This window comes from Gymnoscopelus braueri, assembly GCF_963280865.1.
Source record: "Gymnoscopelus braueri genome assembly, chromosome: 24".
In the NCBI taxonomy this organism is placed as follows: Eukaryota; Metazoa; Chordata; class Actinopteri; order Myctophiformes; family Myctophidae; genus Gymnoscopelus; species Gymnoscopelus braueri.
Genome location: NC_137626.1, coordinates 32,570,278 through 32,597,011, shown reverse-complemented (window position 1 = coordinate 32,597,011; position 26,734 = coordinate 32,570,278). Strand labels below are relative to the sequence as shown.

The 26,734-nt window shown below is 42.2% G+C and overlaps 1 protein-coding gene across 3 annotated transcripts in view; it reads right to left on the bottom strand.

The window, feature by feature from the left end:
- Positions 1 to 26,734, bottom strand: part of agap1 (ArfGAP with GTPase domain, ankyrin repeat and PH domain 1) — a 369,404-nt gene that overhangs the window by 26,751 nt on the left and 315,919 nt on the right. For all 3 annotated transcript variants that reach the window (XR_013932707.1, XM_080422339.1, XM_080422338.1), the window contains exons 14-16: positions 5,205 to 5,359; positions 3,133 to 3,223; positions 1,712 to 1,934 (exon numbers count right to left, since the gene is read on the bottom strand). Coding sequence is in view for 2 of the 3 variants with exons in the window: in XM_080422339.1 (XP_080278465.1) it covers positions 1,712 to 1,934; positions 3,133 to 3,223; positions 5,205 to 5,359 (469 nt within the window). In the remaining variant the exon portion in view is untranslated. The remainder of the gene's footprint in view (positions 1 to 1,711; positions 1,935 to 3,132; positions 3,224 to 5,204; positions 5,360 to 26,734) is intronic.

Sequence of the window (26,734 nt, the reverse complement as noted above, 5' to 3'; positions counted from 1 at the left end):
CATGGGGGTTAATTGAGATAATATTGACGAGTTGTTTAATCTCCCTTCCCTGCTGAAGAAGAAGAAGAAGAAGGGAAACGCGTTTCCCATACACACAGATAAATAAATGGTTACATGATCGCTACAATGAATACACTAATGCTCATCCATGGAGGGCTAATGACCAATCTATACTCACACACACACGCGCGCGCGTGTAACGGTGTGTGTGTGCACGCACTAGTCTGTACATTTTACTCTGGGAGTGCACAAATGAATAAATTAACACAAAGGATATTTACTGTGTGTGTGTGTGCGCACGTGCGTGCGTGTGTCTGTAGTAATTATAAGGTACTTGTGTTGACTAATGTGGTGGGGGAGGGGTCGATATTCACGTGAAGACAGTCGGCTTTAATTTGTTATGAAGGCTTTCCAAGGAACACCAACACTTATAACACACACACACACACACACACACACACACACACACACACACACACACACACACACACACACACACACACACACACACACACACACACGCACACACACACACACACACACACACACACACACACACACACACACACACACACACACACACACACACGACAATCCTTTGTGTCCCCACCTCCAATACATCCAACATGATTCTCTGGTTGACCTTCTCAAACACTGCCCCCTATCTGCAGACTGGGACCAAACCAAGACAAGCCCATATCGCTCTCACTCCCCGTATCTCTGTGTGACGTACAGTAGGTTCTTAGCCATTTAGGGGTCCAGAAGTAGTCTATTAATTCCAATAAGGGGAGAAGTGAACGTGAACACAGCTTCTGACCCGTTCTTTTAGCCCCATGGTCACTTAACTAATTGTTGGACCCAGTCTAGCCACACAATCTTCCCAACAACAATAACCAGGAGATCATTTGTGTACTAATTGTTACCAAGTAATGGACTGTGGGATGGGCTATGTCCTTAAATTAAGCATCTTTGCTTTTGTCTAGAAACTTATACCAGCACAGGAACCATATGAAAACAGTATGACCAGAGAAAAAAACAGCTAAGATTACTCTCCCCATCTTTTGACTGCCCCCTATCTGCAGTCCGGGACAGTACAGGAACCAAGCCTTTATCTCCAGTAAGAATGAACAGTGATACAGTATATTGCTTATAATGCAATGTATTATATTAAATCGATATCGTGATAATAAGACTAGATATCATCTGGATTTTGGATTTCATAATATCATGATATGGCATAAACGTTGTCTTTTTTCGTTGCCATTTCTGACAATGTTTGAAAAAAAAATATTGTGTGTATATACATATATATACACGATACTATCATCACAATATCGATATTGAGGTATTTGGTCAAAATATATCAGGATATTGGTCCATTTTGTCCGTATCACCTATAGCAGGGGTCTTCAACGTTTTCAGGCCAAGGACCCCCTAGCTGAGAGAGAGATGAAGCAGGGACCCCCTCTATATTGTATACAATTGTGTTTAAGGTTACACTTTTTTTGCTTACTTGGTCTGCTCTTTTTTCCTTTTTGGCTAAAGATTTCCTCAGAAAAGAGATGCCAGGGTTCAAGTGGTTAATGTAAAAAAAAATATATATACACACAAATATTTAGCGGACCACCTGTAGTAACTCTGAGGACCCCCTGTTGAAGACCCCTGACCTGTAGACCTAGAAGTTGTGTGTGTGTGTGAACTAGAGTCCTACCGGCTGGCGTCGGGTGCGGGCTTCGGTCTCCCCTGGGTGTTGGCCTCCCACACGCTGTTGGCCAGCTCGTTCCCGATGGCCGACATCACCTTGATGGTCTCCAGGGGCCACTCGTCCAGGTCCAGGGACCGGACCCGCGACAGGTGGGTCCCCAGGTTCCGGTGGATCCCCGAGCACTCGATGCAGATCAGAGCGCCCAGGTTCAGACTGGCCCAGTCCGGGTCTGCACATTGAGAGGCGGATGGTTAGATAGAGATATGTTATTATATCGTCTCTGTCATCGTACAGTATGTCCAAAACTGTTACTTTTCAGGATTCAAATTCAAACGTAGCAAAAAGTAGCAGATCTACAAGCTCAAAACGTGTCGTTTCAAGCTTGAGGATCGGCTATTTTTGTATGCTTTTGTGCGACGCTGTAGTATGATCAAGCTTTGGACATTGGAACATAATGAATACAAATTTAATTTCTGTTTGCCTTTTAGGCTTCTTAATCCAAACTTGCACATGGCAGATATGACAAATAACTTGGATATACTGTATATAGAAATTACTGGAATATTTAATAATGTTATACTTAACAAATAGCGTCAATAGCTGATCTACAAGCTTAGAGCGCATTTTTCAACAATTATGACAATTATGACAAAATAACAGTGATTATTTCAAATAATAATAAGTACAGGATATTCCATGAAGACCCGTGCATTTTTCTTTTTTACATAATACATAATGCACTCCACTCCACGATTGAAGAAAAAAAATGTGTTAGGCCAAGTCCTAAAAAATTGCGATTAGGGAAACAGTGTGAAAGGAGCACCCACACACTAGCGCTGTGTTTCATAATCAATTATTACATGTACAATTACGATGTTTTGGTAGCCATACAGCCAACCAGTTGAAGAAATTGCAGATCGAGGCTTTAACCTTTGCTTTTATGAAATATACAAGATCATTAGGATTTTTCTGGAAGATTGAACTGGAAAATTTTCCAGGTGCACTTTCGGATTTTTTTTATCCATTTCCGGTTCCGGTTTGATGACCGGAAACAGAATTATTTGGGATCCGGTTTTGACGATCACGTCGGCTCCCATTCTAAAGCGCACACTGGAACTCAATTCTCTTCCTGTAGTTTTTTCTCCTCGCATATCACTGTTTAACGTAATCCGCTCTAACTACAATCATGGAGATCCGTTTGACATGCGGTTTTCACTGGGAGATACAGTGAGATGTCGCGGAAGTAAACAGACCGTGTACGGCTCAATCTTAAGGATTTTAACAAGATCTATGGCGACATGAAAAAAACAAAAAAACAACAATAACACGTTGGCACTGGTGAGTACATTATGAGATTAACCTCTGGCGGTCAATGTGTTAATGAGTTAACCCATGAAGACAGATGCTATGCAGACGACGTTACGTACTTTGTGTTTCACAGTCGGCACAGCGCGAGTTCCCCCGTATGCTCCTGACCGTCTGCAGAGCCATGGCCTCTGATTGGCTGGTCAGACGAGACTGCGGAGAACACAAACACATATTAGCTCAGACACGTTTATGTCTATAGATCAGTGGTCCTCAAACCTTTATATTTCAGGGACCCCCCCTTAACTCTGACAGTATACAAATGGAACCAATGCATGTTACATTATCTACTGTATCTGGGTATGAATGGCATGAACACACACAAGTACACTTGCACAAATATGCCCTTTTCCTCATACATGTGCATGCATAGATTAAAATCTATGCATGTAGTATAATTACAGTGCATGCACACTCACTCTCTCTCTATCACACACACACACACACACACACACACACACACACACACACACACACACACACACACACACACACACACACACACACACACACACACACACACACACACACACACACACACACACACACACACACACACACACACACACACACAGTAAAATCTGTTAATTTATCCATTTGTAACTCGGAGAAAGTGGAAATGGAACCTGACGGGTACATTTCTTTCCATTTCTACACTCTTGGAGTTAAATGAACACAATGTTACTGTGTGTGCGTGTGAGCACACCCAAACGCAAACGCACACACATACACACAGAGAGAACAGATGTGTACAGAGGCATAATGGTCTCAAATCCACATCAGTTATTGGTGTTCCCAGCTAAAGCTTATTGATGTAGGGGTACGAGGGAGGGAAGAACACAGAAAACAAATGGAATGGGGGGGGGGGGGGTGCAGGTGAGCAGGGGCCCGGGGCATAAACACAGTGTGTGTGTGTGTGTGTGTGTGCGTGTGTGTGTGTGTGTGTGTGTGTGTGTGTGTGTGTGTGTGTGTGTGTGTGTGTGTGTGTGTGTGTGTGTGTGTGTGTGTGTGTGTGTATGTGTGTGTGTGTGTGTGTGTGTGTGCGGAGGTGGCAAATGGCAACACTCAGACCATATTTGAGTTACAGTAATTGCCATTTGTAATTACCTCCATGCCAAGTGTGTGTGTGTGTGTGTGTGTGTGTGTGTGTGTGTGTGTGTGTGTGTGTGTGTGTGTGTGTGTGTGTGTACGTGTGCGCAGTAAGTGAGGTGGAGCACTTGCACGCGTTTAAGAACAGTTTAGTGAGTGTCAGAGAACCTATTAATTTAGCATGTAAAAGTCATTGTCTGAGGACGGATAGATGGATGTATTGATTATGCCGTTGATGTCGGGCAAAAAGCTCGTATCGCCATATTTAATACTTTGTATGTTTTTTTCCCCCGTAAACTAATGCCCTATTTCGTCATACTAGAGTATGTCACAAATCACATCACACAAAAGTAGCAAAAAATAGCATATCTACAAGCTCACGACGTGTCAACTTGTGACGCGTTGTGAGCTTGTAGATTTGCTATTTTCGAAAGTGAAAGTGTTTAATAATAATAATGATACATACAATGTATATAGCGCTTCTCTAGATACGCAAAGTCGCTTTACAGAAAACAGAAACAAAATAATGTTTGTGTGTGTCTGTGGGTTTTATAAATGTTGAACCAATCAAAAGTAGTAAAGGAGTAGTTCACCCAAAACATTACTTATTTTTTAGTTTTTGTTGCATTCCGAGATTTTTTAGTTTTTGTTGCATTCCTAAGCCAATAATTTGATGACCGGCGGTCTCTCTGGTAGGAGACTCAAAGGAGACTCTTTGAGTCTCCTATCGGAGACATTAGCATCTTTCCGTCGGTCATCAAATTATTGGCTTAGGAATGCGATAAAAACAACTAAATCTCCATGAATGAAATGCTTCATTGGGTGTGTAATTGATAGAAAAAAACGGTAATTCTTTGGGTGAACTACTTCTTTAACAAGACATGTTAACTAAATAATAACTACATTGGATCTATTGGAACACAGGTTATTTTTTCCCCCCGGTTTTCTGAAAAGTAAGTTTCGGACATCCACGTTTTCCACCCAGAGAGCGACGATACACACATTGATCGCTAATGGATGGATGTGTTGTGTTGTGTTGTGTTACCTTGTTCTTGCTGCTCTCACAGGACTGCAGGCTGGCCAGGATCTGGCTCTCCACGGCCTGCACCCAGGCGTCCCGCTCCTCGTACGACGTGGCCTCGAAGTGCCACGTCTGGCCCGTCAGCGACACGATGGTGAACTCAAAGTTCTCCTCTTGTTCTGCAGGAGAGGAGGAGAGGAGAGAGAGAGGGAAGGAGAGGAGAGAGAGAGTTAAGTTTGAATCAGACACGAATGCTCGCTGCGCAAATAAAGCCGAACTATGATCTCACCAGTGGTGGAGAAAGTACTATTTTTTACTTAAGTAGAAGTATCAATACTACTATGTAGAAATACTCTGTTACAAGTAAAAGTCTGGAAATCAAAATGAACTTGAGTAAAAGTACAAAAGTATTGGTAACAAAATGTACTTGAAGTACCAAAAGTAAAAGTACTCATTATGCAGAATGTCCCATTTCATAAGTTTTCAAATGTATGAAAATATTTTTAAAATAGCAGATCTACAAGCTCACAATGCGTCGCATTGTCAGCTTGTAGATCTGCTATTTTCAAATGGCCGAAATGTATATAGGGGCTCAAGTGGTTTTGTACTAATAATCAAAATCTAAGTAACTAGTAACTAAAGTTTTAAAATAATTGTAGTGGAGTAAAAGTCCAATATTTGCCTCTGAGATGTAACGGGGTAGAAGTAAAAGTACAAAAAATTGGAAATACTCCAGTAAAGTAAAAATACCTCAAAATTGTACTCAAGTACAGTACTTGAGTACATGTACTTAGTTACTTTACACCACTGAATCTCACCACACGTCGCAGCAACGCGTTGGGAACTTGCAGTTCGGCTATTTTCGAGAATGTTTTGAATTCTTTTAAAATTTGGTTTGTTTTATCATAATTCTTTTACCTATAAAGACATGCCCAAAATAGGGACACCAGGTTGAGAGAAGGTTAAGGCGGAATTGTTACAAAGACGAGTCGCACAAACGTTCATCCACAATCACAATCTCACACACACACACACACACACACACACACACACACACACACACACACACACACACACACACACACACACACACACACACACACACACACACACACACACACACACACACACACACACACACTTTAACATTTGGAATGATCTTGAAAACAAAAACATTCTCTTGAGGGTGCCTGCCTGTCACAAACTCCTTTCAGATGGGGGTCTGTGGCAATAAAGATCAATTTGGGGGTTCTTTATGAAGCACTGTCCTTGACAACCCCCCCAGGCCAGGATATCCTTCTATTTAACCCCTGCATCCCCACCCCGAGGACCCCCCCCCTGCCCCTCGCTGTCCTCTTATCACTGGTGTGTGTGTGTGTGTGTGTGTGTGTCTGTGGTCCCACTGAGAGACAGACAGAGGACACTCATTACAATCACAGCCTTCTACAGCGCACGCACACATGGTTCCATTACCCACAACCCCCTTCAGAGGTTAATAGGCCAATCAGGAGACAATTACGGCTTGTGAGTGAGTCTGAGTGTGTGTGTGTGTGTGTGTGTGTGTGTGTGTGTGTGTGTGTGTGTGTGTGTGTGTGTGTGTGCGCGCACACGTGTGCATTTGTGTGGCACTTGTTTCAGGACATTTGCTGTCAAACCAGTTCTCAGACACCTGATTGTAGGTTCAATTATTGCATGTGTGCGCGTGTGTGTGTGCGTGCGCCTGTGCCTGTGTGTGTGCGTGCCTGTGTGTGTGTGCGTGTGCGTGTGTGAGCACGCGCGTGTGAGCACGCGCGCGTGTGTGTGTGTGGGGGGGGCACATTTGGAAGCTGTTACCCAAGATTTGCGAAGGTGAAGTGAGGGCATAGCTGAGGGGTGGAGAGAGAGAGAGAGGGGGGGGGGGGGGGGTGGAGAGATTGAGGATGGTTCCAAGAAACTCTGACATCGATTCCCCATCATCATCATCATCATCATCATCACCACCACCAGTGATGGAAGAAGTACTCACAATTTTGTACTTACGTAAAAGTATCAATACACTATTGTAGAAATAGTCTGTTACAAGTACAAGTTTGGTATTCAAAATGTACTTGAGTAAAAGTACAAAAGTATTGGCATCAAAATATAATTAAAGTACCAAATGTAAAAGTACTCGTTATGCAGAAGGTCCCATTTCAAGTTTTCAAATGTGTAAATCCTTTGAAAATAGCAGATCTACAAGCTCACAACGCGTCGCAAAGCGACACGTTGTGAGCTTGTAGATCGGCTATTTTCGAATGACCAAAGTATACATCGGTCTGAAGTGGTTTTGTAATAAAAATACAATTCTACAAAGTAACTATTAACTCTTTGACTGCGGACGACGCGATAACGCGTCAAGTGCTACTTTGTCCAGTTGGCCGTCGACGCGCTCGACGCGCTGGACGCGCGTTCATTGTTTAATCTCTGATTGCGCTATGCTGCTTAATATTCAATGTTATTCTCGAGTTCCACTTACTTCACGGACATCTGCATCCGGTTTCATGACCTGGATTCCGTTTCCGGTTTTTGATTCTTTTCCCCAGTCATTTTCGTCCAAAATAGGTAAATAAACGGTCTTTCACACGGTATGACGGACAAACGGACAGTTTCTCTTCTATAATCTATGGTCTGGGTGACGATCAGTCATCGCCGTCGTATATCACAACGTAATTTTCGCCGATCAAAACAATGGGGGGGACGTCACATCCGTTTTCATGTTTTTCCTTGTCTAATCTATGAAGAAGGGTGAGAGAGACCCAACGACATGATCTAGCTGTCATGTGCTGCGCTCTAGTGGCGGATTTGTGCTGGGTCTTTACATTATGTGTCCTTAAATTATTTTCATGAGAAAAATTCAAAATATAAAAATAAAAAAACACGAAAATTGCTGGCACTGGGGGAGTACTTTATGAAAATACTCTGGCAGTCAAAGAGTTAACTAAAGTTTTCAAATAATTATAGTGTAAAAGATTAAAAGTACATTATTTGCCTTTGAGATTGGAGTGGAGTAGAAGTAAAAATTATTGAGAATTGGAAGAACTCCAGTAAAGTAAAACAATACCTCAAAATTGTACTTAGTTACTTTCCACCAGTGATCACCACACTAACAACATGTTTCTGGTTACAATTTAGCAAAACGAGGGGGATGAACCCCCATTACTTCATCAAAGGGTCAGCCTGGAGGCCTACGATGCAGACCAACAAGACTTCCTCTGTGCTCCTGTGCCAGTGGTGCTCTCACATCATCACACGTGCACCTGCTCAGCACGTGCGTGCTGGCCAGGAAATCCAACATCTTATAGTGTCAAATAAAAAGAATGAATAAAACAAAAATAATCTGCAGAAGAGGAAACGCAGCAACGCTTCGTCCTAAAATGGTACGATAGCCCATTAAAACCGGGAACGCATCTTAAACCATTATTTTATACTTTGCGCTATTCAAAAATAGCAGATCTACAAGCTCATAGCCGCGCTATGAGCTTGTAGATCTGCAATTTTTTTTAAATTGTGAACATTTTTGCTAATTTTTGAATATATATATATTTTAAAGCAAACATTTTTAACTCAAATCTTTGCTTCTGGGGGTCCCTGGAACAACATATTTTGAGATGGGGGTCCACGGCCAAATACATATCATTTTATTAAAAAAATATTTTACATTTGTAGAATCAGAAGCAAAGATTCTAGATTTGCAAAAAATGTCATTATTAAAAAAAAAATAGCAGACATACTGCTATTTTTTAATAGCCAAAGTATAAGATAATGGTTAAAATAAAAAATGACAGATGCTTTCCCGGTGTTAATAAGTTAACAACAAAAGTCGAGATGGAAAAGAGATGCAATCCCATCGTTAAAACTCCATGACGAGGGTCCACTCCACACACCTGCGATCTGTGTTACAAATAAAACAAAATAGAAAGCCAAAATCTTCTGCCAGTATCTGGCATGCAGTGAACCTGTGGAGCATGTGTTTGTTGTTCCACGTTCAGCGGTATTCTCTGCCTTTTTGACCAGCAAAAGGTTACAACCATCACATTGCTGTCTTAAAGAGAGATTTCACTTTCAAACATGTTTGGAGTCATTTTAACGTCTACTCTGGCTTTTGTGTTTCACCCCAGACAGTTTTTAACTATAGCTTGATTCAGTATTTAGATATTTTATATTCATTTTAACATACACGCCCCCTTCCTATACAAACCCCATTGTAACTTCAAACTCCATTTTAACCATGATAGATTGATTGAAAACACCCGTTCTTGGTTCTGGTGACTGATATTGTCCTTCTAATCTAATAGGTGAGGAGGTGTTTTTTTTCAATTACTATTTTCATTAATTGTATTTATTTATTTATTTATTTATTTACTTACTTACTTACTTATTCATTTATTTACCCCAAAAAAAACTATTAATACATGTCTGATAAAATGAATATCAAATATCTAAATACTGAATCAAGCAACTTAAAAACTGTCTGTGGTGCTCACAAAAGCCATGGAGTAGACGTAAAAATGACCCTAACCATGTTTGAAAGTGAAATATCCCTTTTACTACCATACCAGAAAATGTTTTATCCTTCTTCACATTGAACCGTTTTCAGGTGAGTTGACATGGTAATAAAATAAAAATATGTGTGATACATCCTATCTTACTCATCACAGTATCAAGTTTCCCCTCTTTTGATGTGAGAAGAGCTTGTATTTGAACCTTGTCATGGATACCAACAAGCCAAAGACCTCTAATCAACCCTTTTACCTGATCAAAGTGTGGCCTAATACACACACACACACACACACACACACACAGAGCACCTGCAGCGATCTGTACGTACCTTCTAACATATACTGACCCGGGATCAGGTTACCTCGCCTCTATTGAGAGCTTAATTCAACCAATTACTGACTTCAAACTGATGCGGAAAAAGGGCCGAGAACCGACGAACTAAGTCATTGAACTCACGCGGCACGCACTCAACATAATGGAGCAAGGCACTAACCCATTCAATCTTTGGCTATACAAAAACAGCAGATATACAAGCTCATAGCGCGGCACCAAGTGCCGCGCTATGAGCTTGTATATCTGCTGTTTTTTTTTTGTTTTTTTTTTCGAAAATGTGTGCAAATCTTTGAATATATCTATATATTTTTTTGTAACTCAAATCTTTGTTTCTGGGGGGGGGGGGGGGGAGGGGGGGGTCCCCTGGAACAAAATATTTTGAGATAGGGGCCAAATACATAATACTTTTGGGTGGTCCTTGATGTGAAAAAGTTTGAGCACCACTGATATACAGCAACATACGTTTTTTTCAGAAACCAGTTAGGATTTAGAAGACATTTGTTGATGCGTTCCCGGATTGGAATGGGTTAACCGGTGTTTAGCGGTTCCAACCCCGCTGGTAGCCCAGCCACTACGTTTGAATGCGAATATGTCAATATAGCAAGAAAACACACCGCAACAAAGTGATGCAGAAATGCAAAGGTTATTTGCTTGGATTTTGTGTGCGTCTGTGCACGTTCTTACGCTTCTGCTCTCGTACAGTGAGGACGCTTTTGCTGCTCGCTCTGCCCTATGCTTACATTCCTCAGCTGATATCCATGTTTTATTTTTATTTTTTTCCCCTGAGAAACCACGAATGGATCCTGGATATTTATAAACACATGGGACTCTATTTCTTCTATAGATAGAAGCTTTTGCCATATTTCAATATACTATTTTTCGATCTATTTGTCGACCTCCAGTGACTGGGTACGTGGCATATAGCCAAAGCTAATTAGCATCAGGATGTACCCGACTGTTTCAACAGAGGAATACCAAAAATTGCTTCAAAGGATTGCAGTGCTGGAAACGGACTTAAACTTTTTAAGAGTTAATGTGGAAGTGAATCAACATTATGGAATTCCACAGTCTCAGAGCAACGGACAAGACCATGACAAAGCTTTCTCATGGAACACTCTCGGGGCAAAGCCAAAGGCTTTGAAGGGGCGAATAACTGGCAGAACTCGGAGCCCTGTGATTACAGATCTGACCGGCTGGCCTGCGCTACCACCCGCGCGTCACCATCATCGCCCCCGGACACAGGGTACCGCGTCTTTCACCCCCCTTCAACAGCGGAAAACTGCCAACGGGAGATCTACAAACAAATCTCCCAAAACATCGAGTGCTGAGCGTCAACTGTGGAAAACTGCCAAGGGGAGATCTACAAACAAATCTCCCAAAACATCGAGTGCTGAGTGTCCGATGCGGCTGGGAAATAGATTCAGCCCATTGCTTCAGGACCCCAGATGCCCGTCTGATGACAGACCAAACAAATCTTCTTCACCCAGCAGGGTAAGAACCAAGAGTAACTCAGAAGGAAAAAGGCTATATGATGAGCCTGAATTTCTGATCATAGGGGATGCCGCTATTAAAGATGTTAAAAGCTTGATAAGAAGAAAGGCAAAAGTGTTATGCTTCCCCAAAGACAAAGTCTCTGACATGAATGACAGAATTCTGAATCTTGTCGCTGAACACCCAACGGTGAAAACCCTGATTTTGCACGTTGGCACATGTGATACAGAGGACAAACAGTCAGAAATCCTAAAACGGAATTTCACTGCCTTATTCAGCAAAATCAGCTCACTTGATGTGAAGGTGTGCATCAGCGGCCCAATACCACCTACAAGAGGCGGCGATGAACGTTTCAGTAGACTGTCTGCACTGAGCAAATGGCTTTCAACTACGTGCACCAACAAATCTGTACATTTTATTGACAATTTCAATTTTTTTTGGGATAGAAGACACCTATTTTCCTCGGACGGGCTTAAATTGAACAAGCTGGGAGCAAAATTGTTCATGTCTAACCTTTTCTATAATGTTCCTATGTCTTCACCAAGCTCTCCCAAGGCCAGAGCACAAGATTCCATAACAACAGATAGTGCTCTGTTATCTGCTACCGCTGCTGAAAAACATGAATGGCTTTGTGTAGACGCTACCACACCATCCCCCACCGCTGCTGAGGGGGAGGGGGGCGCCACACCCCCCCCTACCAAGGATGGTGGAACAGCCATAACAAATGAACTCTCTGATAACTCGGAAACAAAAACAAAAGCTGATGACAGCCTGGAGGAGATTGTCGACTCTGATGACAGCCTGGAGGAGATTGTCGACTCTGCAGCCACGGTCTGCAGAGGGGAGGGATGGACTCTCGATGAGAGGGAGGGATGGACTCTCGATGAGGAAGATCAACCAACTCTATCACCTTCCTCCTCCTCATCATCATCTTTTTCCCTGTCCCCAATACCCCTTCTGGAGTTCACCAGTAGCATGAACGACTTGATTAAAGAGGGGACTAGAATCACCCCCCAAATCAAACGCCAGGCCCCACAACCATCAACCGTGCCCTGCCCCCCAACCATCCCCCCTCGACGGTTGACGCTGTTGGCACTAGCGATACAGAGGCGCAAGATCAGGAACGAAGAACGTGAAGAACAGCGCAAGAATTGTCCCTACGAATTGTCCCTACGTCTAGAGAATACATTTGACTGCTGAGATAGGCAGGGTCCATTATGCATAGCCAAAATCATGTCTGGGCCCAAGGCTATTTCAGTTAGCCTTGTTGAAAACAAGGTTTACAATATTCCCACTGTTATCTCAAATAGAGCCTCCGGGACAAGGAGTGACTTTAAACACTCTGCAAATATAGCAAATTTAACACGCATTCCCTGTAGAGGCAACAGCCAGATAGTTGAATGCCTGAAGCTAAACCTGGCCCTATTTAACATCAGGTCACTTAATGACAAGTCTTCCTCTGTAAATGATATCATCTGTAAAGAGAAACTAGATATTATCTTCTTAACAGAAACTTGGCTTGGATCTGATGGAGCGGTGCCCCTAGCTGCAGCATGCCCACCAAAGTACAGTTTCATTCACTCAGGACGTGAGGGAAAAAGAGGAGGTGGTCTGGCGAATATCTTTTCTGACACTTTAAAATTCAAACCTCTGCCAAACCTCGGCAGTTTTAAATCATTTGAATACCAGGCCACCATATTGGAGAGTCAATCCTCTGTGCTTATGATTAGTATGTATCGACCTCCAAAGTGCAGCAAAGCCTTATTTCTAACAGAAATATCAGAACTTTTATCTATCTGTTCCACTAATTATGACAGAACTCTGATTACTGGAGATGCTAATCTACATGTTGACATTGTTTCGGATGTTGTGGCTATGGGTTTCCTACAGTTACTGCACAACTTTGACTTTATTCAACATGTTGTTGGGCCAACACATAAACATGGCCATACCCTGGACTTGGTGATCACTAAAGGTTTGAATATCACTGTTGACAGTATTATTGATAAGCCCGAACTAACAGACCACTATTTATTGTGTTTTAATATGACTGTCCCTGATCTAGGGAAAAACAATACAGAATATACTATAAAAAAACGTTTTTTTAGCTCACCTGCAGCAAACGAGTTTCCTCGTCATCTGGCGTGTGTGCAGGTGCCCCCCCTACTTGATGCTCCCTCAGTGAATGATATGGTTCAACATTTTAATCTCAAATTAGAGTCAGCTCTCGACATAGTGGCTCCTATGAAAACTAAAAAGAAACTTAACTCTAGAGTAACACCCTGGATCGACACGCACATGCGCTCACTCAAGAAAGAATGTCGTAAAGCTGAGCGAATTTGGAGAAAAAACAAACTCACTGTCCACCTAGAGATCTTTAAGAAGTCAACAGTGGCCTATAACAAAGCACTGCGCTTGGCAAGGCAGGCATATTTTTCACGCATTATCAATGACAACAAGCAAAATGCCAGAGTCTTATTCTCTACCATTGAACATCTCTTAAACCCCCCCCAGGCTTACAAGGAGTCGCTCCCTGCTTCTAAAGCTAAGTGTGATGAGTTCGCATCCTTTTTTGAAAACAAAATTTTTAGCATTCGAGCTGGTATTATAAATGCTGCTGCTAGCACTGCAAATGCGGCAAATGGTGCATGGTGCAAAAATGTAGATCCCTCCAGAGGAAGCCTAATATCATTCTGCGCAATTAATGAAGAGGAACTCCGTAAAACTATATCACAGATGACATCATCATCTTGCTCACTGGATGTAGTACCCACCCCGTTTCTCAAAGAGGTTTTAGACAGTGTTATTGGAGATATCCTAAGAATTGTAAACAGCTCTCTACTTTCAGGCGTCTTTCCAGACTCACTGAAAACGGCTGTAGTCAGACCGCTACTCAAGAAACACAACCTTGATCCATTGGTGCTGGGTAATTATAGACCAATCTCAAATCTGCCATTTTTGGGCAAGGTCTTAGAAAAAACTATCTTTCATCAACTGGATGTGTTCCTACAGAACAATAAGGTTCATAACAAATTCCAATCTGGCTTCAGGAAAGGTCATAGTACAGAAACAGCACTTGTAAAAGTAATTAATGATCTAAGGGTGTCCGCTGACGACAAAAATGTATCTGTTCTCCTACTTCTTGACTTAACCGCTGCTTTTGATACGATTGATCACACAATTCTACTACAACGTTTGGAGTACTGGATTGGTTTGTCAGGCACAGCCTTGTCTTGGTTTCACTCTTACCTAACAGGCAGAAGCTATTTTGTCAGTCTAGCTAACTTTGACTCAGACAAACACAACATCTGTTCTGGTATTCCACAGGGCTCAATTCTGGGTCCCTTATTGTTCTCCCTGTATATACTACCGCTGGGAGAACTCATCGCCGATCACGGAGTGAACTTCCATTTCTATGCTGATGATACCCAGCTGTATCTTTCAGTAGCTCCAGACGACCCCTGCGCTCTAGACCCATTGTTGACCTGTCTGTCCAGTATAAAATGCTGGATGAGTGAGAACTTTCTTAAGCTAAATGAGGATAAAACAGAAGTTCTCATAATTGGCTCCAGTGAGCAGAGAGAATCAATAACAAGTAGACTTGGTAACCTGGCTGTAGAAAGTAACACCACAGTAAAGAACCTGGGGGTGATTATCGATTCTGAATTGAATTTCAATACACACATTAATCATGTCACCAAGATTGCTTTCTTTCATCTTAGAAATATTGCGCGAATTAGAGACTATCTGTCGTTAGACGATGCAAAGACGCTGATCCACGCTTTTGTTTTCTCTCGGCTTGATTACTGCAACGCACTCTACTCTGGCCTGCCAAAGAAAACAACTGACAGATTACAACTTGTTCAAAATGCGGCAGCCAGAATTTTAACTAAAACCAGGATGAGAGAACATATCACTCCAGTTCTTGCTTCACTACACTGGCTCCCGGTTGTTTTTAGGATTGATTTTAAAATTCTTTTAATAGTTTATAAAGCTCTAAATGGTCTGGCACCTACCTACCTCTCTGACTGCCTAGAGAGATATGTTCCAAACCGGGCCCTCAGGTCTTCAAGTGCTGACCTGCTCGAGGTGCCTACAATGACATATAAAAAATACGGTGAAGCAGCATTCTGCTTTTACGGACCGACAGTGTGGAATAAACTCCCATTACACCTAAGACAGGCAGCCTCTGTCGATAGCTTTAAAGCACAGCTCAAGACCTATTACTTCACTATTGCTTTTAGCTGATTCTTTGGTTGATTTTTAATTCCTCACTGTATTCCCTATTTTAATGTTGTTTTATGCCTTTGCTTTTGCTTGCTTTTATTTTATTTTATTTTATCTTTGTTTGCTTTATTGTTAAATTGGTTCTAACTGTAATTGTATTATTGCTCTGTAAAGCACTTTGAGCTGCATTTCATGTCATGAAAGGTGCTATACAAATAAAGTTTATTATTATTATTATTATTACGTATGCATGCTAAATGTGTATGTGTGTGTGTATGCATGGGAGGTCTCGGGCGCGCGCGCGCGTGTGTATGTGTGTGCTTGTCTGTCTCTTTGGGTTTGCAGACACTCGGGGGCCGGGCCCACCCATCCTGCGTATAGGCTGAAGCCCCCCTGAGGTCCCAGGAAACAATGTTCCCATCATAATTAAATTCCCATGATTCTCTGGTGTCGGGGGGTTGTGTGTGTGTGGGGGGGGGGTAGGGGGGGGTCTGTTTGACAATTATGGAAACCAACAATCCAGAAAGAGGTCCGCCTCAACGCCGGCGCAAATTAAATGCCGTTTCCTAGTCTTAAACGCTGCTTCACGCCACCCACTTGACACACACACACACACACTCGCACGCACACACACACACACACACACACACTCATAGACACGCATGCAGACGCAACAAACTCACAAACCATTTAATGAGAGCAAAATGAAATTGAGGAGGGCATTAGCGTGTGCAATCAACTCGCCCTCCAGTCGCAACAATCAAGCTAATATGCCACCGAGTATCCAAACGCGGGCTTGTGATGCAAGCTTGCAGGAAGACCTGACGCGTTGCACCACAGAATCCATCCTTTAAACTACCATTAGAGTTTGTTAATGCCAATAATGTAAGTATTATGTCCAGGAGGCCCTGATTAACCACTTTAAACCCGGCGTCCCTATTATCGGCATGCCATTATAGGCGCCGTTATATTCGTCATATGACGAAGTATAGGGCTTACTGTAATAATACCTGAAAATATGTACTAATGTAAACATGTGAACTCGTAGACACGCACACATAACTAAACACACTTCTTACTTACTACTACCAAATTATAGCATTATTGACTTGAATATGCATACAATTAGTTGACAACACATGTATTATACAAACACATGCATTAAGCACAGACGCGCGCGCACACACACACACACACACACACACACACACACACACACACACACACACACACACACACACACACACACACACACACACACACACACACACACACACACACACACACACACACACACACACACACACACACACAGCGTCAGTCAGTCACCCTGACACTACTGGTAATTACTGCCAGTGCTCCTGGCTACTGTGGGCGACATTCAAGCAGCGATCTGGGGGGGGGGGACAGCGAGGCAATTTGTGAACTCTGACACCTGCAACCTTTAACAGCAAAAACACTACATTCCCCACATCTACAGCATTTACAAGCAACGGGAGGGCCTCTGTGTGTGTGTGTTTGTGTGTGTGTGTGTGTGTGTTGGGGCCGAGGGGATGCAAAATACGGGATTATGAACCCGTGTCTAGGGGCGTGCACACACGTATCCATGGCATGCACGCGCGTGCAGGTATACCTGTGTATACATGTAGATGAGTGCATCTGCATGTGTTGATACTACGCGTGTACTGTACATGCACGTCTATTTACATGCATGCATGAGTGTGTCTTTGTATATGTGTGTATGTGCGTGGTGCGTGGTGCGTGCGTGCAAGTGCGTCTGTGTATTTACATGCCTGCATGGGTGTGTCTATGCATTTGTGCACGTGTGTGTGTGTGTGTGTGTGTGTGTGTGTGTGTGTGTGTGTGTGTGTGTGTGTGTGTGTGTGTGTGTGGGGTCCACAGCCAGGCCTCTCTTGGTGCAATCAGAGGGGAGAGGGAGAGGGGAAGGGAGAGACCTGCTGGAACACAAATTAAAACCCTTAAATGTCACCGCACACAGTATTGCTTGGCGACACAGGTCATTACTCTCTGTATTATTCGCAGCCTTTTACAACATTAATAACCTGGAAAATATTGCAGGCCCCGATTGTTCCAAAACCTCAAAAATAAGAAATATGTATGTCTTTTCTTATTTCTTTTTTTTTTTTTGGTCACAGGGGGTGGTGGGGGTGTAGCGGGGGGGGGGTGGATTCTAAGGAAATAATCAAATAAATAAAAGTACTTTGAGAATGATTCAAGCTCTTTTAGGCCTGGACAATATTGATAATGGCTTTGGCTAACATTTTACAACTTATCAACATAATATGATGATAGGTCGATTTGTTGATATGTAAAAAATAATGAAACTGCTTCTCGATAATTCCGAGTAACTTACATGAGCAAGATTAGGTCGGTTATTGGCTCTACATGTCGGTTTCGATACGTTTTCGTTTAATTGCCCGGCACCTAATTCGAGTCACTCCATTTCTCTTTCGTTTGACCCCATCAGTTAGACAAAAGTCAATCAATACATTGATCAATAAATCAATAGATAAAAGCCAAAGGATAGTGGGTTTGTTAATGTTAACGTTGAAGCCTGGCGAGGTGGGAAATTGAAGCAATATTGAACTTTTGGTCGAACTGTGGGTTGTATAGTTACACAGTAAGGTCGTTCTGCGAGTGAAATGTAAGTGTAATTTAACTCAGAGAGAGTAAACAAATGGTTCCATTTGTACACTCTCAGACTTAAATGTCTCTCGAACTCTTTAATGAATAGAACATACATTTTCAGGTCCGGGATACCCATCAGGAGAGAGAACTCATGCAGGATACAGGATAAACAAGTAAGACGCGCGAACGCGGGAAGCGAACGCAGCTCGAAAATATTGTGTATTTACAGACTTGTAATCCGTGTTATTTCACCGTGATGGGGAGAGAACATTGACTGTGTGTGTGTGTGTGTGTGTGTGTGTGTGTGTGTGTGTGTGTGTGTGTGTGTGTGTGTATTGTAATCAGAGCATTGTCTAAATTCCTGCACTCTGGCGCACTCGGGTGGCTGCTTACAGGCAGTGCACGCATGTGAGTCACATGGGTGCATGCAGCCAATGAGAGCGTGACTGCACACACACGGACAGACACACACACACACACAAGCCGAGCAGGGTTTCATAGTAAGCTCCACTTGCGCGGAGGTGCGCCTTCGGCGCGCCTCCTTCCGCTGCGTTCGCAATAAGTGCAATTGGAAGTAATGAAACAAAAGTACTGTAAGAATACAGAGCTTTAACTTTTGAACAATAAACTTTTTCTTTTAACCCCAAAAAATATCAAAGGAGTACCAATAAAACCCAATAAATGTATTTCTATCGTTTACCTACCCGGTGTTGTCTTTGACGTGCGTGCGTAGAGTTTTAGTTTGCAAAACATTCCTTAACGGTGATATCGTTTAGCTGTCGTTACACGGAGTCTCTGATTAATTCCATTCATCGAGTTTTTTCTTCATTTTTGGATTCTGGATTTACCGTTAAGGAATGTTTTACAGAGTCAGAGACAACACCAGGTAGGTAAACGATAGAAATAAAGTCATTTATTGGGTGAACTATTCCTTTAATATCCACCACCAGTCAAATACTGGTAAGATATGTATGTGTGTGATCTACTGACCACAATGTAGATTTCAATCCTAAAGCATTTGGGCACAGAGATAAAGTTAAAGTGACTACTGACTGATATGGACCTCATTAGCCATTGTGGCCAATGAACAGAGAACGTTAATTTCCTCCTCTGGGCAAAAGGAAGCAAAGTGCACAGGGTCAGTCACGTCACACACACGCACACACACACACACACACACACACACAAATCTCTCCCAGGTGGGGTATGTTTGTTTCGTGTTATCCTGGTGGGGGGCACCAGGGCCGGCGCGCCCATTAGGCAGAGTAGGCAGTTGCCTAGGGCACCACTAGGGGGGGGGGGGGGGGCGAAAAAAAAAGAAAAAAAATAATATATATATATATATATATATATATATATATATTATTTTTTTTTTGTTGCAGGCTCTAGGTGGCGCTGTGGCAGAAAAACGGTGGCACGGCAGCGGGGGGGCGCCAAGAAAAATATTGCCTAGGGCGCCAAATTGCCTAGCACCGGCCCTGGGGGGCACAGTGACAGGGGAGGGGCGTTTGGTTGGACATGGGGGACAGTTTGGGTGGGACAGACGTTACGTACACAAGAAGCAGGCGTTGCCATAGAGACCACATCACTTGTGCTGGTCCATTCTCACTCAATTGAACCGGTATGTTTGTGTACGGTCTGGCGTTGGTTCTGTGTTCTGGGGGACAGACCCCAGGGGTCCTTGAGGACCAGATAAATGATTGATAGTTAGGAACCAAATGGGTGGGTCTGTAACTCTGAGAGTGTTCAGTACACTCTCAGAGATAGATTGGGGTCCCAGGGATTAACATTGTGTCAAATGGGGAGTCCATTCCTTAATGCAGGGGTCTTCAACAGGGGATCCGGGACCCCTAGGGGGTCCTCAGAGTTACTACAGGGTGGCTGCCAAATCTTTGTGTGATAGGGATTTTATTTATTTATTTTTACATTAACCACTTGAACCCTCGCATCCCTATTCTGGGGGGGGAACATTAGCCAAAAATAGCAGATCTACAAGCTTGCAGATCGGCTATTTTCCGCAAGAGGTTTGGTGTACAGGGAAAAAAGAGCAGACCAAGTACAGAGCCAAGGGTCAAGTTTACAAAGTATTGAGGGTTTAAGTCGTTAAATGTCTGAAAATACACATTTAACATGAATCCAATATGTAGTGGAGGGTCCCTGCTTCATGAAACGAAAAATACGTATAGAAGCTAGAAGCATGCTTGGTGAGGAACCCACTTTTTTTGCAGGCAGGAAAGCTCATCTTTATACTCATGTGACATGCAACAGACATGCACAGGCTGGTCAGTGTTGCATTGTGGGGAATCTCACAGTTACAGCACAGCAAGGTTATTATAGTTAACCAAAACTAACAACTGTATTGTGTGTTTACAAAACTAACTAAAACTGACTGAAATTATAGACAAAATGCACTTAGTTTTTGTTCATTTATAAGGTTTTTGGGATGATATGAATTTATTGATTTCGATGTACCAAATGCATACATAAATGCTATCTTTTGGTACGTTTGTTATTATAGAATACTTACCTTTGCACCTGACAAATTATGACCAAAGTATAAAACAAAGTTAAAACTAACACTAGCATTTATAAAAACTAACTAAAACTATTAGCATTTTCAAAAATAAAAACTAATAAAAACTAGCAAATCCAATAATTAAAACTAACTGAATTAAGAAAAAAAAAATCAAAACAAACTAAAACTAAATTAAAATGAAAAATCCAAAACTATTATAACCTTGCAGCACAGTACTGTGTAGTACTGTCTGTAGATGCAGGTGCCCATACTGGGGAAAAGGGTTATATTTTATATATATATTTTGGCCAGTCAAAATATATTTGTTACACAACAAGACAGTTTCTGTTCCACTGCCTTGTATATTTAGATATCGTCTCTGTCGGGTGGAAACCTCATATGTCCAAAACTGTTACCTTTCAAGTAGGTCGTTCATTTACGAAAAAATTAAAAAGTTAGAATATGGAGATAAGAGGTTTCTGCCCCCGACAGCAGCGATATAATTATTGCCGTTACCTTCAGAGGAGTTGAAACTGTTGCTGTAAATGTTGCGCAGACTACTGACGCGATTAAGCTTCCACGCTTTGCGTTTGGCTGGTGTCCACCCGACCGGCAGAGAGAGAGAGAGAGACAGACAGAAAGGACAGGGGACGAGACGGATGACAAGGAGAGGAGGAGGAAGAGGAGGAATGACGGAGGACGGTGGAAGAACGAAGACGACACAAGAAAAACGACAGGAGAAGAAACGAGAATAAAAGAGGAAAGAGAGGAAGTCAGGAAACTGCGGCGTGGATGGTTTTGACCGGTTTTGACTGGTTCTCATTGTTGCGTCAGGGGTCCCATTTCTTTTGTGTTTATGTAACTCTGAAAGCGTACAAATGGATTCCATTTGTACGCTTTCAGAGTTACAGACCCGTAAGGGTCCGTTTGGACCGCATGGTGGTCCCCGGACCCGACGTTGGGAACCAGTGGTTTGGGGGGGAGGGGCCAGGCCAAGCTGTGGGGGCGGAGCTAGGTGAGCTGAACAAAACAAAACGTGTGCGGAGTTCCACGGGCAAAAAAAACCCTAAGCAATGCATCAGCAATAACAACAGAGGAAACATAGCCAAACCCTAAACCCTCAAGTGGGGCTGAAATCGATTGATCATATTTTCATGTAATAAAAAAAAATGAAATAAAATAAAACAATGCATACAAGAGAGTATCGCTGAAATTGTGAAATAACATACAAATAATAAAATAAATAATAATGATTTAAATAGTTTTGTTACAATGGGGCTAGTCTCTCGAGCCAGACAGTTGTACTCAGACAATTTTCAAACGCTTCCGTGTGCAAAAGAAGCGCTGAAAACTATCCGGGAGTAAACCGGATCTTCCCGCCTCCTCTGTGCTTCCGTTTCACCCTTTAAAGTCGATTTTTTTTTAAACGTTTTAAAATCGTGCAAATTTGTCTAAATAATATAAATAATCAAATCCTACAAAGCTTGCTGGCAAATCAGAAATGGAAATTAAAAAAATTTAATGTAAAGATAGTTAAAAATATATTTCCGTGAACAGAAATGACGAACAGATGGCACTTTCCTTTCTCGGCTTTCGGGGGGGTGTAGTTCCAGACTATATATAATATATATCATTCAGAGATTGTGGAATAGTTTTCTGGCTATGCAAGACTACAATGTCGCAGACTGCATGAGTGCTGCCTTATAGGCGTAACTAGCACCCATCTACCCAGGCCTTCGTGTCTCTTCAAGGCCTCTGGTGGAAAGTAACTAAATACGTATGTACTCAAGTACTGTACTGTAATTTTGAGGCACTTTTACTTTACTGGAGTACACTTCAGCCCTATATACATTTCTACCATTTGAAAATAGCCGATCTACAAGCTCACAATGCGTTGCGATACGACGCATTGAGAGCTTGTAGATCTGCTATTTTAATAAGATTTGTATACATTTGAAAACTTGTGAAACGGGACATTCTGCATAACGAGTACCTTCCACTTTTGGTACTTCCAGTACATTTTGTATACTTTTGCACATTTACTCAAGTAAAGTTTGAATTCCGGAATTTCACTTGTAACTTGTTTCTTTATTGCAGTATTGATACTTTTACTTAAGTAAAAAAAATTGAGTACTGTTTCCACCACTGATCCTTGGCTATTAACCCATTTAGACCTGGAACGCATCTGTGTCACTTTAGGTTTCTTTGGCTATTCAAAAATAGCAGATATACAAGCTCATAGCACGGCACCGAGTGCCGCGCTATGAGCTTGTAGATCTGCTATTTTTGAAAAAACGTAAAAAAAATATTTTTTATATTTTTTTCAAAAATCTGTTTTAAGAAAACATTTTAAGAATTGGCCTCAGGTCTTAATGGGTTAAATAGCATGGTGCTATATATGCCCGCTGCTCCTTCCTCCCCCTGGGGGCCAGCGCAACACATTTGTCACACAGCGTTTGCTGCTGCTGGAGGAGAAAATAAGACGCGGCTACTGTGGTGTTCTGAAGGTACATGGCGGGTGGGTGTAGCATTTTATGTGCTTCTAAATGTTACCGTGCTTGTAGCAACCCCGCATCCGCCCGCCCCCCCCCCCCCCCCCCCCCCCCGCTAACCTTTAACACCGCTATTTGATAGCTATTTTCTCAAGTGTGGACGCTGTGAGCGAGCGATAAGATTTACTTGTTTTTAAATGACATGTATGAGTGAGTGAGTGAGTGAATATCGCGTTTCAAATCTGTTTGTCGGAGGTGTGTGTGTGCCGTGGCCCCCCCGTATTTTGACCGTTCTGTATTATGATATATATATCAAAATGCCAATTGTTTTTTTGTTTTCTTTTTTAGAAAAGGTTACGGATTCAATTCCTGTAACGGTCAAGCATTTCCATGGACAGCCATGACACAGGTTCAAGTTTTCTTGAAAGACCTGCATTGAATGGAAGCCTCAGGTTCAGTCCCGCTGTAACACATAAAGTGGTGGAAGAAGTACTCTGATATTTTACTTAAAGCTGCACTTTTTTTTAATGAATAAAAAGTAATTTTGTCCAATCTGTATGGTAGTCTCTGTTAATACAATATAACTTATACACTTGGGGTGGCTGTATTTGGTCTCCCTGCCCTTCTATTGAGACATTTAGGTCATGTCTCACCTAGACACAGGATCAGGATTTGACACACATTTTGATCTGATGGCCAATCTATCCCGTGAGCAAGCAGGCATTAGCTCTATTAGCTCAATGGTAAAAAGGTCAGCTTCAAATCCAGGTTAGAAGAGGAAAGTTACATAGTGCAACTTTAAGTAAAATTAAGTGCAAGCGCTTGTCAGGGCGGGGGGGTCCCCAGTTCAAATATGATTATTTTGGGGGGTCGGGCCTGAAAAGTTTGGGAACCCTTGTTGTAAACAATCAGCATTAGAATAAAATCTTGCCCCCGCACCTTGAGACTGGTAGGTATAGAGAAGTAATAGATGAAGAGCGGATTTGCACTTATTATTGTGACATAAATAATGTTGAGAATGAGTTCCACTTTATTTTCTACTGCCCATTATATCATGAGTTGCGTCAAAAACATATTTAATAAGTGTAAAAACCTAGATTTTATATGGTTAAGTGACGCAGAGAGACTTGCATGGATTTTGGAAAATAAGATATTGACACTTGCAGAATATTTAGAGAAAGCATGGGACAAACGGACAAAGTAAACATACTGTATATGTGATGTATATTTATACTTTGTTTTTGGGTATTAGCTAAATATAAAAAAAATTACTTGTGCGGTTTCTGTTTCCATTTTCCAGGAAGTGAATGTGATATTGTTTAGTTATGTTTTGGGGTCTTATAAACCCGTAAGTGATGGTTCTTTACGCCTTCATGACAAGACACGAAAATACAAATGCATTAATTCAAAATTCATTCATATAGAAGGTTTCCTGTGTGACGCTGTGTGTTGGTACAGAGGTGAATACGGCTTTATCTCAAGACTCCTTCCTGCGTGATGGTTTGTGTGTTAGACCACCTGGACGTGCTTGAAAGACCACCTTGGAACTTCCTGACACACTGCCTGTCTTTGTGTCCCACCTGTTTGACCTCCTCTCTGACACAAATTGACCCCCGGGTGCCCACAGGGAAGCCATCTTCCTGATTACGTGGCCCTCAAAAAAGAGTCTGTCCAATACAATGGAGCCAGTCATGAGGACGCGTACGTTTATACCGATCCAGGTGCGGCGATGGAAGAAGCAACTCAGATCTTTGACCCATTCAATCCGGGGACGCATCTGTGTCACTTTAGATTCCTTTGGGCTATTCAAAAGTAGCAGATATACAGTACAAGCTCATAGTGCGGCACTGAGTGCCGCGCTATGAGCTTGTAGATCTGCTATTTTTGAAAAATGAAATCGTGAAAATGTGTGCAAATCTTTGAATGTTTTTTAACTCAAATCTTTGCTTCTGGGGGTCCCTGGAACAGAATATTTTGAGATGAAGGGGGTCCGCGGACAAATACATATCATTTTGGGGGTCCTTGACATGAAAAAAGTTTAAGAACCACTGATATTATAGCAACATAAGGATTTAGAAGACATTGTAAATCAAAGCAAAGATTTGAGTTAGAAAAGTCCGCTTTAAAAAAAATATATATTCAAAGATTTGCAAAAATGCTCACAATAATTCCCCCCCCCAAAAAAGTGCAGATCTGCAAGCTTGTACCGCGGCACTCGGTGCTGCGCAATGAGCTTGTACATCTGCCATTTTTGTACATTTTCTTACAGTAAATACCTCTATATTCTGATAGTATTTATTTGCTATGGCGCGTATTGATTTTCCAGTTTCCCCAGCACTTTAGTAAACACAAAGTGCATTTTCAGGACGGGATACCAATTTTATCCAATCAGGAGAGAGAAGGATCTAGTGAAATTGGAAGTGATGACACAAAAAAATATGCAGACAAAATTGGAACCGGAACACTCCAAACACTCTAAAACAATGAATACGATCACAATATAGAGCTTTGACCTTTCAAAAAAAATAAAGAAATTAACCAAAACACATCACTTACACTACCTTTAAGTAAAAGTAGCAATACCCAAAGTGTAGAAGTAATCTGTTACGAGAAAGAGTCCTGTGGTTAAAATGGTACTTTAAAATGACCAAAGTATTGGCATCAAAGCGGCTATTCAGAAAATCTGCTGTGGAAAACGACATCAAGTGAGTAGGAGTCGAGCGGATTGGAATCAAGCCCATACCATGCAGTGGAAAAGCCACTCCACAAGTGTGAACGCACACGCACACACACACACACACGCGCACACACACACACACACACACACTTCCAGAAATAAGGAATTCAGCAACCTTCTCTAGTCCACTGAGTGAGGCCACTTCTAGTAACATAAAGGTGTGTGTGTGTGTGTGTGTGTGTGTGTGTGTGTGTGTGTGTGTGTGTGTGTGTGTGTGTGTGTGTGTGCAGTGTGTGTGCGCAGGTCCTTCATTCCGTCAGATCTCCTTTCAAAGTTCCCTCTGGTCTCGGCAGAGCGAGGGAGGTGACAGAGGTGACATGAAAGCGGGGACGAGTATCAAAGCTCCGCTATAGTTAACGAGGCATTGACACCGGTGGCTCTGATCCCACTGACGCCACGTGAACCGCAAGGTCAACCTGGACACAGGTGTGTGTGTGTGTGTGTGTGTGTGTGTGTGTGTGTGTGTGTGTGTGTGTGTGTGTGTGTGTGTGTGTGTGTGTGTGTGTGTGTGTGTGTGTGTGTGTGTGTGTGTGGTTGGTTGTATTACTATACTTGTGAGAGCCAGATGTCCGCACGAGTATAATGGAATTTG